This window comes from Triturus cristatus, chromosome 8 (assembly GCF_964204655.1).
Source record: "Triturus cristatus chromosome 8, aTriCri1.1, whole genome shotgun sequence".
Classification (NCBI taxonomy): domain Eukaryota; kingdom Metazoa; phylum Chordata; class Amphibia; order Caudata; family Salamandridae; genus Triturus; species Triturus cristatus.
In genome coordinates this window covers 7275824-7289531 of record NC_140591.1, presented here as the reverse complement: position 1 = coordinate 7289531, position 13708 = coordinate 7275824, and the positions used below count along the sequence as shown (strand labels likewise).

The 13708-nt window shown below is 50.5% G+C and overlaps 1 protein-coding gene across 1 annotated transcript in view; it reads left to right on the top strand.

Moving 5' to 3' along the window:
* The window catches only part of SPAG17 (sperm associated antigen 17), a 1802643-nt gene that overhangs the window by 852248 nt on the left and 936687 nt on the right, over positions 1–13708 (top strand). Inside the window, exon 18 of the mRNA XM_085620708.1 lies at positions 9393–9509. Coding sequence (XP_085476834.1) covers positions 9393–9509 — 117 coding nt within the window. The remainder of the gene's footprint in view (positions 1–9392; positions 9510–13708) is intronic.

Genomic DNA, 13708 nt, shown 5'->3' with positions numbered 1-13708 from the left:
TCTTATACTACTTTCTTAATATATGGTTTGGTCTCCCCCTGGGGCCCATTGTATAATCTGCTATTTACTGTCGTTTTAGAATTGTAATACTGTGTGCCTTGCTTTCTAATCTCATAAAGATGTTAGTAGAGAGTGTTTAGAAATAAATACATATATTTTATATATATACACCTTGTGTTTTTCTCCTTTCATTGAGTTATTCAAGAGGTTATAATCTGGTAAACCAAGATGCTTTACACTCCTTCAAGACTTAACCTGAAGGCTGCTCTCCACAGCTACCACTAGGGTAGCTTTCAATAAAGGTTGTCTTTAACCTATCACCATAAGGGGTTGTTTGGACTGATACAAGGTGCCCACTATAACTAGTGGACAGCATATACCAGGCCAACTTCTCACAACTGGACACCATGCACATTTGCAGCAGCATATGCTTCTTGGCAATCCCTGAGGCTGTGCTTTGGGCTACTTGTAGTCCTGACCCCGAGCAGTGATTCCTCCGAAGATTGCTGGCCTACACTCCTTGAGTGACCCGTGGGCTGGTATCTAGTAATTCCTCTCAAGGTCCCTTCGCGATCCCTTTTCCGTCGACTTGTGGGTCCCTGAGAAGGGTACTTTGACTTTCAATGGGCTTACCTGGTTGCTCCAGACGTGCCCTGACTCTTCATCGCCTGGGGAGTCCACAGGACCTTGCTGGTCCACACTGAAGCCATTTTACTCTCACTGTGTGGATTGCCATTGCCAAGGCTTGTTGGTCTTCAATCCGGACACCGACCCCCCAGCTCTCGACATCCTTTGTGGGACAGCTCACCTGCAGACTGTGGTTGTCATCGACGCTTCCTGGTCTCCGTGGCAGTGGAGTCAAGCTTCACCTCATCGCACCTGAAACACCCAACATCGGTGGGCATTTGTCTATCGTTCCCCTGGTTACTGGCAAGTGACCCAGACTCTGTCCCCTCTGCTTTCAGGTTCTTCACATCTTCGATCCAGGCTTGGATCACACTGGACACTTCTCCTTTCCATGGCAGCAGCACTTTGCCGCAACTCTCCATTGAAGACAGACAAGATTCCCGACACCATTTGACACCTATGCACCCGGCTTCCCTGGGTTAGGTAACACGAGTACTCCGGTGCTCCCGTGGGTGCTGGCCTTAGAACCTGCTAAGTCTAAAAGGGTTTGGTCCAAGTCCTCTCTTAAGTGTCCTTAAACTCTAAAATTCCAAACACGACTTTCCCATATGATTGTACGGAGCTCGCGGCTGTGTTCTCACACTGCACGCGTCTCCTGTGGGTCCCCTGTGTCATTACCTTGGGTGGTTCCTTGGGGTCCCAGCGATTCTACGTGCTCTAGATAATGTATCTAGTCAAGTCATGGTTCTTATACTACTTTCTTAATATATGGTTTGGTCTCCCCCTGGGGCCCATTGTATAATCTGCTATTTACTGTCGTTTTAGAATTGTAATACTGTGTTCCTTGCTTTCTAATCTCATAAAGATGTTAGTAGAGAGTGTTTAGAAATAAATACATATATTTTATATATATACACCTTGTGTGGTTCTCCTTTCATTGAGTTATTCAAGAGGTTATAATCTGGTAAACCAAGATGCTTTACACTCCTTCAAGACTTAACCTGAAGGCTGCTCTCCACAGCTACCACTAGGGTAGCTTTCAATAAAGGTTGTCTTTAACCTATCAACATAAGGGGTTGTTTGGACTGATACAAGGTTCCCACTAGAACTAGTGGACAGCATATACCAGGCCAACTTCTCACAGCTGGTGCGTTTTGTATTGCTTGTAGTCTCTTTGAGTCGTGCAGTGATTCCTACGTAGAATGTTACCATAGTCCAGCCTGCTGGTGACAAGGGCTTGATTGACAGTCCTTCTGCTGTTGATTGAGAGCCACTTGAAAATCGTATGGAGCATGCATACGGTGTGAAAGCAGGCGGACAAGACTGCATTTATCTGTTTCTACGTAGATAGCTTGCTGTCCAGGATGATGCCAAGATTGCGGGCATGGTCTCTTCGAAGGCAGTGGAGGTGGAGAGACGACTTTAGCAGGCCACCAAGTGTCGCTCCATGGGGAGGTGTTGTTCCCAAAGATGAGGACTTTCATCTTGTCAGTGTTTAGCTTGAGACAGTTGTTCTTCATCCATTTGGCGGCGTTCATCATACATCTGTGGAAGTTGGTTTTGGTGGTGGAGGGGTCTTGTGAAGGTACATCTCTTCAACAAGCAGCCTGTGGTCTCGGAACTCCAATAATTTGTGGACAGTCATATGAGTTTGTAGAAGCTTTAGGTGGCCTTCATCTAGTTTACAATGGTGTTGGACTATGTGTGCAGAGTGAAAGGTGTGTTAGATGCTTTGGTCAGGACCTCAATCAATCAGTCATGGGTTTGTTGAGCGTGACTACTCGCCCGTACGGGTCCCATGGCGCTGAGGGGGGAGGGGAAGGGGGGGGGGGGGGGGAAGGGGCAGGGTCCTGTCCATCAAGGGAAGGTCTATCGAAGAGCCATGTTTTGAGGTCCCTCGTGAAGTTGGGGAGAGATGTCTTCTGTCTGCGGTGGAGTGGTAAGGCATTCCAGGCTCTGGCCGCAAGGAAGGAGAAGGAGTAGCCTCCCAATCTGGACTTCCTGGTGCGAGGGACCATGGCGTGGGAGAGCTGGGCTGATCGTAGGGTCCTTTGGGGTGCGTGGAATGTGAGTCTGCTATTCAGGTATGCTGGTCAGATGTTCTGGAGGGCTTTGTGTGCATGGGTGAGAATCAATGGGGAGCCAGTGGAGTGTGCGCAGGTGCTGGGTGATGTGGCTGTGTCGTGGGCAGGTTGAGGATTAGTCTGGCGGCGGCGTTCTGGATGATTTGAAGTTTGCGGGTGAGGTTTTTGTTGATTCCAGCATAGAGTGCGTTGCCGTAGTCAAGTCTGCTGGTGCCGAGGGCGTGTGTGACGGTCTTTCTGTGTTCGAGGGGGATCCATTTGAAGGTCTTGCGTAGAAAGCGGATGGTGTGGAAGTAGGAGGATGCGACGGAGTTGATCTGGTGGTCCATTTTGAGTTCGGAGTCCAGGATGATTCCAAGGGTGTGTGCGTGGTTCATTGGGGTGGGCGGGCTCCTGAGGGCAGGGGGCCACCAGGTATCGTTCCAGGCATCAGGGTGTGGGCTCATGATGAGTACTTCTGTTGTGTCCATGTTGAGTTGTAGACGGCTGCTCTTCATCCATTTGGCAACTTCTATCATGCCTTCTTGAAAGTTGTGTTTGGCTGCGTTGGGTTTGTTGGGATAGAGAGAGGATGAGTTGGGTTTCGTCTGCGTATGAAACAATGATGAGTCCGTGGGTTCTGACAATGGGGGCGAGCGGAGCCATGTAGATGTTGAACAACGTGGGGCTGAGGGAGGATCCTTGGGGGACTACGCAGGTGGTCGGTGTGGGGTCCGAGAGGAAGGGAGGAAGTCTGACCCGCTGTGGTCCGCCAGAGAGGAATGAGCGGATCCAGTTGAGGGCCTTGTGCCGGATCCCTGCGTGGTGAAGTCTGTGTGTTAGGGTGCGGCGAGAGACTGTGTCGAAGGCTGCTGAAAGGTCGAGAAGGATGAGGGCTACTGCTAGGACGGATGGTGTACTATCATTCTTCCAGCGGCCCCATCTCCGTCAGGTTGTTAGAGGAAGTATTCCATCGATGGAGCCCATGGGGGTTCTGCTGATGGAACACTTAAGGTCTACCCATCTCCAAATGAGGTGCGCTGATCAAGGTTTGGTGGGCAGGGCACTCCATTATGTTTGAGATAAAGTATCCCGTCCACCTACTGTAAATAGGGCCCTTTATCTGTTATGAATTGATGAAAGAGGGTTAGAAATGGTTCTTACACCCCCTGTGAAAGAACTTAAAGGCAAATCTCTTAAGAATTGTCACATATACAAATTAGACGAGGGAACACTTAAAGTATATCAGAAAATGGAACATGAAGACCTAAAACAGGCACAGGGTCAAGACTGATTTGCATATAGCTGGTTCTGACCTGAGGTGGCGAAGTGAGCTAAAGAATGATGATGGATTCATCCCCGATCTGTAAGTGGGGGTGAGTGTCTGAAAAGTTTCAGCGCTCCGTCCATCATCTCCTTGTGTTTGCTTTGTTCACCATAAGTTGGCAGGGTATGCCCAGATGTGGGTTCCTTGTTCACTTTGCCACTGGATTCAAGATAGCCTGGCTGAAGAGGGGTGTTACCCTGAAAGCGGTCCCAGGATGCTTGTTTCCGGTTCAGGTTAGACCTGGCTTGGCAGTTCGGGCTGGGTGCTTTAAATGGGCCGGTACTCTCCAGTACTGAGTACCGGCACTTCTTAGAATTATCACTCTGTGTACCGGCACTTCTCTACTGGCCTGGAGAGTACCGGTACTCATGAAAAGGTAGGCTCATTGGCTGTGCTGGTGAGCAGGAGTGGAACGTGTCTCTGGCAGCCAAGGCGCCGCTTCTGTAGCCCCGATCTGAGCCTCTGCTGAGCTATTCAGCAGGGCTCCTTTGAATAATGTCCGGGTGCTCGCCATCACGCTATGATGTGTTTGATGGAGCAGGGTCTGTTCAGACCCTGTGCTGTCAATCACATTGCAAAAATGAAGGTTGCGATCGCACACCTTTAAGTATAAACAAGCTTAATGCATGAAGTTGTTCCTGTCCTTATGTTTAAGGTGCCAGTGGGTATTCCTTGCCTGATTTCGACCCACAGTACGCGTCTTACTGACGTGGTTTCCATTCACAGTTATTGTACACTGGAGACAGTGACTCACATTTACATTTTCAATTTTTTGTTTCCTTTCAATTCTTCGTCACGTTACACGTTCTTTTATTCCATGTAATTGACACCACGTCCCGGCATTGCGGACCTCTTCTATTTTAGGTGAAGCGGGGTTCACTTTATTAACTTCCGGGTTGCACCGGGTTCTCATTCACTTGGATTCTGATATATGTCAGGAGCACTTATTTAAGTTCGGTATCACAATTAAGCAGATGCGCTTTCATTCTTACGGGGCACATTCTTCTACCAGACACCTGTTATTTTTCTACAGTCACCCTTGGGGCTGCTGACCCGCTCGTATTATGAACGTCATCTCACGTGGTCAGGAACTTGAACCCATGATTGTGACATTAAGGCGCCATTGTTTAACGGTAACTAGGTGTTACTGGAGCAGTACATCGTTGTACTTTGTTTTTTTGAATGAGTTTATACACACGTTGGTATCAAGCGCTTGGATTACAAAGAGTGATATTCTTGATTTTGGAAGCGGGGTTTGTGCTAAAGCAATGTGAAGATGTGTGCTAAGTACAATGTGAAGATGTGTGCTAAGTACAATGTGAAGAAGTGTGCTAAGTACAATGTGAAGAAGTGTGCTAAGTACAATGTGAAGAAGTGTGCTAAGTACAATGTGAAGATGTGTGCTAAGTACAATGTGAAGATGTGTGCTAAGTACAATGTGAAGAAGTGTGCTAAGTACAATGTGAAGTTGTGTGCTAAGTACAATGTGGAGATGTTTGCTAAGTACAATGTGAAGATGTATGCCAAGTACAATGTGAAGATGTATGCCAAGTACAATGTGAAGATGTATGCTAAGTACAATGTGAAGATGTGTGCTAAGTACAATGTGAAGATGTGTGCTAAGTACAATGTGAAGAAGTGTGCTAAGTACAATGTGAAGTGTGCGAAGTACAATGTGAAGATGTATGCGAAGTACAACGTGAAGATGTATGCGAAGTACAATGTGAAGATGTATGTGAAGTACAATGTGAAGATGTATGCGAAGTACAACGCTAAGTAAGTACAATGCGAAGATGTGTGCTAAGTACAACGTGAAGATGTATGCTAAGTACAATGTGAAGAAGTGTGCTAAGTACATTGTGAAGATGTATGCTAAGTACAATGTGAAGATGTTTGCTAAGTACAATGTGAAGATGTGTGCTAAGTATAAGTACAACGTGAAGAAGTCTGCTAAGTACAATGTGAAGAAGTGTGCTAAGTACAATGTGAAGAAGTGTGCTAAGTACAATGTGAAGATGTATGCTAAGTACAATGTGAAGAAGTGTGCTAAGTACAATGTGAAGAAGTGTGCTAAGTACAATGTGAAGATGTCTGCTAAGTACAATGTGAAGATGTATGCTAAGTACAACGTGAAGATGTATGCTAAGTACAGTGTGAAGATGTATGCTAAGTACAATGTGGGGATGTATGCTAAGTACAATGTGAAGATGTCTGCTAAGTACAATGTGAAGATGTATGCTAAGTACAATGTGGGGATGTATGCTAAGTACAATGTGAAGATGTCTGCTAAGTACAATGTGAAGATGTATGCGAAGTACAATGTGAAGATGTATGCTAAGTACAATGTGAAGATGTATGCTAAGTACAATGTGAAGTCAACATTAGTGCTGCAGAACCACAGGATGATTTAAATGAAATCTGTTACAGAATTAAATACAAATTGGCCAAAACTGTGATTGAAAGAATTATTATTAAAAGAGCTACAGCGGAGTGCGGGAGGGTGTGATTTTCCTCGTGGGAGAACGTCCTCTTTTCACTGTCAATCACATTCACACTATCCTGTGCATTTGTGCACACACAGGAATCATGGCAGTCCCCTGGCAGTGGCAGTCAGGCTACGGCCAGTCCGGCCCTGATGGTAATTCAAAAAGCCCTGGTAGGTGAAGAGTATAACATGGCTTTTATCATACCCGAGTCTTTTGTGTGTCTGCTTATGTTTGTGTGTTTGCCTGCATTTGGATGCCTGTTTTTGTAAGAGAAAAGTGAAAGAGAGAATAAAGACACTCTCAGGAGGTATTTTACAGAAAATGTGTGGCACTTTGTTTGTACGTGTCTGATCGGTGACAAAAATTCATAAATAACGTAAAAGGGAGGGTTGGTGGGTTGATGGGTGAGTGGATGAGTGAGTGGATGTATGAGTGAGCAAGGGTGGATGTATAGATGGATGGATGGATGAATAGATGGATGGATGAGTGAAAGCATGCATGGGTGAAAGAGGGTGGATGATTGGCTAAATGGGCGGATGATGGGTGGATAAGTGAAAGATTGGCTGGATGAATGAAAGGGAGGGAGGATGGATGAAAAGATGGATGAGTGAAAGGAGGGATTGAGTGAAAGGGTGGATGGAATAAAGGAGTGAAAGGGTTGATGGATGGATGAACGTAAGGATTGATGGATGAGGGAAAGGGTGGATAAAGAGATGGATGAGTGAAAGGATGAATGGACCGGTTTGGAGATGGATGGATGGATAGGATTAGATATGAAGGGTGGATAGACGGAACGGTGAAAAACTGAACGATTGATGAAAGACTGAATAGACGATAGCATGTAAAGGTTAAATGGTGGACATCAGCAGGTAAATGAAAGGATGAATGGATAGATTGATGGAAGAGACAAGAGATATCTTCTGCGGAGGGTCGTGATGAGTTGGTTCATTTGTTTCGTGCCATAAGAGCTTTGGTGCGAAGTGGGGGTATTTTCAGTCTTCCTACTCGCGTGCTCAAAAATATATAGTATTGGGTCAAACAGCAATTAACAGTATGACATTAAGAAGGTGCAACTATTGCAAAAAAAGAAAATGTTAACATATTATCGCATTTCCTTTTCATTTTGTGTAATGAGTTAAACTGCTTTGTTTATATGAACACATTTCTCATGTGTTTTGGTATGTGCTGCAACTAATATAGAAGTTGTTAAGTTTCATCATGTCTTGCCCTTAGCCCCGCCCCCTCATGACACCTCTAGCTCATATTAATGAGTACCTGCACTTATTTTTTCCCATTTAAAGCACTGACTGGACTGTTCTCATGAGGCACAGGGTCAAGACTGATTTGCATATAGCTGGGTCTGAACTGAGGTGGTGAAGTGAGCTAAAGAATGATGATGGATTCAACCCCGATCTGTGACTGGGGGTGAGTGTCTGAAAAGTTTCAGCGCTCCGTCCATCATCTCCTTGTGTTTGCGTTGTTCGACCTCAAACACTACTGGTTTCACCTGGGAAGGCAGTAATATCTGTGACCAGTAGCCCACTGCAGTGTGTGAAATATCCCCAAGTGTATTCCAAGTAACTCTACCCCTCACTTTACTCTCAAGCTGTTGCCGCCGGCATGGCTCACGGGTAGGGGGCAGGTGCGGGGGGTCACAGGGTAGAGGGTTGCGGGGGTCATGATTGTGTGAGAGAGCACAATTAAAAAAACATTTTTTTTAAATCACTCACCTTGCCACCGCCGGGTCACGTATCTCTGCTCCTGCCCTGACTTCAGGACCAGAAAGCAGGCAGCCAGACTTCCTCCCCTGAGCCAATCACAACACTGCAATGCAGAGCTGTGATTGGTCTGAGCACCTTGACACTGCGCTCAGCTAGGGGCTTGGGGGTGGGCATGATACCCATGCAGGCTGTAATGCAGCCTGCATGGTGAAGTGGGAAAGTGTGCTTGACTGGTTTGGGCGGCCCCAGAAGGCCGACCAGTCATTGCGCACTTAGGAGTGGGCAAACCACTCCTCACCTGCTCCGTTAGCAATGCAGCCTCGCCCGCCCGCAAACGCTTGAAAGCAGTGGGGGGACGCTCCTCCGCTATAGCATAGGAGCCACCACTGCTCTCAGGCCCCTCATCCCCACACAGTCATCATTCGCTGCTTCCAAACCCCCGGACTAGCAATGCCACAATGGAAGCATCCCCCATGCCTAGCATCTGACAATAAGCCACCTCTACTCTTAGAACATTGTAAATTACAGGCAATAATCCACTGCCAAAATCCAGCAGAATCGAGGACCGATCCGAAGGTACTGGCCAACCGGTAAGTACTGTTGCAATGGCCCACCTCCCCACTCCACCCTCACACATCATCGCTCCTGCCGCAGGAGCCAGTGAAGACTGGACGATGGGAGCCGCCTTCATTTCTCCATTTGATGGTGAAGGAGAAGTCCTGTGTCTGACTCCCAAGGAGCAGGTTCTGAGTTTTCTATCCTTCACCCACCCTTGGACCCACCATGTATTTCATCCCTGATCCAGCCTGGCCAAAGGCCAGAAATCTGGAAAGCCTCAGGCAGTTTTGTGATTCATTCCACTAATGGGAAGCTCAAGATTGTGGTTGCTAATACACAGGGAATCACTTGAAGTTTTACTCTCTCATCACAACAGAAGTATTTTAGATTTTGTCTGCATCTATGACCCCTGACACCCACTCTTTGCCTCCTAACCCTATTTGTTTATTTCCTAAGGTTTGAAAACAGAATGTATCCCATATTTCTGTATTTCATCCCCTGAGTTAATCCACTGCCCTTTGAGTAATAACGCAGCTGGACTGCTATCGGTTTGCATCGTCTTTCCATTCCATAGCAACAACATGTCTTTTTTTCATGTCATGTTTTTTAGGTGACGGAAGAAACTGATATCCAGGAAACCGACTTAAGGGACATAGAGAGATCCCGGCTGCGGTGTCTGACTGATTGGCGCTATGCGGAGCACCTCGAGCCCTCCCTCCTGGCCCAGGTAGGTCTAAGATGTGGTATGCATGAAAGGATAGGTGGAAGTGAGTGTGAGCTGTGGATGGGTCGTGTCACAGGCACATAACTGACTGTAGGAAGGATGGCCAGGTGGACTCAGGACCAGCTCAGATATCCTTCTTTCCATTCTCCTACTCTTCCTCATCGCAGTCTTTCCCTGTGTGTGAGGTGAGTCAACCTCCCACGAGAGGTAACCCACTGCCCTAAACACAGTAGCAGGGCCCTCAGCTCACAGAGACAGAATAATCCTTATCCATAGCTGCCTGCAGCCTTTCTCTGGCACTGTGGATACCAGTATCTCTTCGGAACTTAGCAAATCAGGGTTATCCTATGATGTAAAGTGGGTGACCTCACAAAACAGGAAGCTCACCACCCTCAACAAAATATCCAGTCCCTCAGCTCTCCAGGGAAGGCAATACTTGCAGCCCTTCTCAAGCATTATCTACACCGGTGTCTCTCTAGAGCTGCACTGACCCGAGGTATCCAGGCTGTAGTGTTTCTTCATTTGCACTTTGGTGCTGAACATAAATTGTTGAAATTCTTGCACCCCCCAGGAATTACCTATTCTTCTGCATCTTCGAACCTGGAGGGACCACTGAATGTTTCCCTGCCCCATGCGGGGCTTCAAACAGAGGGGCGACTGGCCATACTGGACCCTGTTCCTAGAAGTGATGGAGGAGCCTGACTGAGTGCCTTTCCCAGGCTAGACGCTCCCACGTTTTGCCTGGGGTAACCTGGAGAGTTGCGTCTACATGGCCATCCCACCTATGCGTATGACGGGCCCATAGAGTGCAGCATTAGCTGTTTGTTCCCCTGAACACCCTGCATGTCAAGGGGTCACTTTGGTCAGGAATCTGGTGTAAGCAGTCGCATGAGGGGTCCTGTTACCCAAATCTCCTACGCTCATGTCTGGTGGTCCCACTCTTCTGCCAGAGGAAGATTACAGCTGAGCAGGAGAAGTGGTGTGTTGTCCCTCGAGCACTGACGCGTCATCAAATAATGTACAGGGTGGGAGATGGGGGAATAGAGACTGCGTCATGGGTCCACTCTCCGCATGTGGTGTGGGGTCTCGTGGCTCAGTGGACTAATAGACACACTGCGGGAAACTGTGTTTGGCCTCAAATCCCTGCGGGTCCAATCAGCCATGCATCCTCCTGGGGTTGACTTCACTGGTACATTCAGGGGGACAGTAATAAGCTTCTGTTATTTGTGTCCAAGATACCTTCAGAAATAAACACCACTTGTTATGTTACGTTATGTGATGTGTTGTGATGTCATGTCGTGCTATGTTATAGTCAGTGCTGTAGAAGATAAGTGCAGTGGCCTACACTCATCAAGCAGCGCGTGGGATGGAAGACTCTATATTAGCACAGCACAGAACCAGTGCTTTGGTCTGCCCTGGACTCCTGACACCCCATCCAAGGCCCTCAGGCCCAGAGTGGGTGTCCTGGACTCCTGACACCCCATCAAAGGCCCTCAGGCCGGAGTGGGTGCCTGGACTCCTGACACCCCATCCACGAGCCCTTAGGCCAGGTGTGGGTGTCCTGGACTCCACACACCCCATCCAAGGCCCTCAGGCCGGTAGAGGGTGCCCTGGACTCAAGACACCCCATCCAAGGCCCTAGGCCGGGAGTGGGTGCCCTGGACTCCTGACACCCCATCCAAGAGCCCTCAGGCCGGGAGTGGGTGCCCTGGACTCCTGACACCCCATCCAAGGCCCTCAGGCCGGGAGTGGATGCCCTGGACTCCTGACACCCCATTCAAGGCCCTCAGGTCGGGACTGGGTGCCCTGGACTCCTGACACCCCATCCAAGGCCCTCAGACCGGGAGTGGGTGCCCTGGACTCCTGACACCGCATCCAAGGCCCTCAGGCCGGGTGTGGGTGCCCTGGACTCCTGATACCCCATCCAAGGCCCTCAGCTCGGGAGCGGGTGCCTTGGACTCCTGACACCCCATCCACGAGCCCTTAGGCCGGGAGTGGGTGTCCTGGACTCCAGATACCCTTTCCAAGGCCCTCGGGCCGGTAGAGGGTGCCCTGGACTCCAGACACCCCATCCAAGGCCCTCAGGCCGGGAGTGGGTGCCCTGTACTCCTGACACCCATACAAGGCCCACAGGATGGAAGGGGGTGCCCTGGACTCCTGACACCCCATTCAAGGCCCTCAGGCCGGGAGGGGGTGCCCTGGACTCCTGCCACCCCATCCATGGCCCTCAGGCCGGGAGTGGGTGCCCTGGACTCCTGACAAACCATCCAAGGCCCTCAGGCCGGCAGTGGGTGCCCTTGACTCCTGACACCCCATCCAAGGCCCTCAGGCCGGGAGTGGGTGCCCTGTACTCCTGACACCCCATCCAAGATCCCTCAGGCCGGGAGTGGGTGCCTTGGACTTCTGACACCCTATCCAGGGCCCTCTGGCCGGGAATGGGTACCCTGGACTACTGACACCCCATCCAAGAGCCCTCAGGCCGGGAGTGGGTTCCCTGGACTCCTGACACCCCATTCAAGGCCTTCAGGCCGGAAGGGGATGCCGTGGACTCCTGACTCCCCATTTAAGGCCCTCAAGGCGGGAGTGGGTGCCATGGACTCCTGACGCCCCATCCAAGGCCCTCAGGCTGGGAGTGGGTGCTCTGGACTCCTGACACCCCATCCAAGGCTCTCAGGCTGGAAGTGGGTGCCCTGGACTCCTGACACCCCATCCAAGAGCTCTCAGGCCGGGAGTGGGTGCCCTGGACTCCTCACACCCCATCCAAGGCCCTCAGGCCGGGAGTAGGTGCCCTGGACTCCTGATACCCCATCCAAGGCCCTTAGGCCGGGAGTGGGTGCCCTGGACTCCTGACACCCCATCCAAGGCCCTCAGGCCGGGAGTGGGTGCCCTGTACTCCTGACACCCCATCCAAGAGCTCTCAGGCCAGGAGTGGGTACCTTGGACTCCTGACACCCTATCCAGGGCCCTCAGGCCGGGAATGGGTACTCTGGACTACTGACACCCCATCCAAGAGCCCTCAGGCCGGGAGTGGGTACCCTGGATTCCTGACATCCCATCCAAGACCCTCAGGCCAGGAGTGGGTTCCCTGGACTCCTGACACCCCATTCAAGGCCCTCAGGCCGGAAGGGGGTGCCCTGGACTCCTGACACCCCATCTAAGGCCCTCAGGCCGGTAGTGGGTGCCCTGGACTCCTGACACCCCATCCAAGGCCCTCAGGCCGGGAGTGGGTGCCCTGAACTCCTGACACCCCATTCAAGGCCCTCAGGGTGGGAGTTGGTGCCCTGGACTCCTGACACCCCATCCATGGCCCTCAGGCCAGGAGTGGGTGCCCTGGACTCCTGACATCCCATCCAAGAGCCCTCAGGCCGGGAGTGGGTGCCCTGGACTCCTCATACCCCATCCAAGGCCCTCAGGCCGGGAGTAGGTGCCCTGGACTCCTGACACCCCATCCAAGGCCCTAAGGCCGGGAGTGGGTGCCCTGGACTCCTGACACCCCGTCCAAGGCCCTCAGGCTGGGAATTGGTACCTTGGACTCCTGACACCCCATCCAAGAGCCCTTAGGCTGGGAGTGGGTGCCCTGGACTCCTGACACCCTATTCAAGGCCCTCAGGGCGGAAGTGGGTGCCCTAGACTCCTGACACCCCATCTAAGCCCCTTAGGCCGGGAGTGGGTGCCCTGGACTCCTGAGACCCCATCCATGGCCCTCAGGCCGGGAGTGGGCGCCCTGGACTCCTGACACCCCAACCATGGCCCTCAGGCCGGGAGTGGGTGCCCTGGACTCCTGACACCCCAACCATGGCCCTCAGGCCGGGAGTGGGTTCCCTGGACACCTGACACCGCATCCAGTGGGTGTTTGGAGGATCTGCTGGTCTCTGAAGCAGGAGGGAGGAGACCTCAGGAGTCAGTCCAGTGGGAGACGCGTCAGCAGAGAACCACAGGTCTGGCTGTGTGTGCCCCATGCATGCCCACATGTCCTCTGGGTGCTCATAGAGTGGATAAGGCTCTCTTGTACAAGTTATTTTGTTATAATTTATAATGCACACGAATGACTTCGGGGAAGGGGGATGGGTGTATCTTGGTGCAACCACAGGACATAGGCAGGGTAGCAACTGAATTAGAGCAGAGTTGTCTTAAGTCCTTTCCTGAAAAGAAAGTAATATGAACAGGTTTAAATATGATGCAGCAGTTTGTTCCTATAAAGA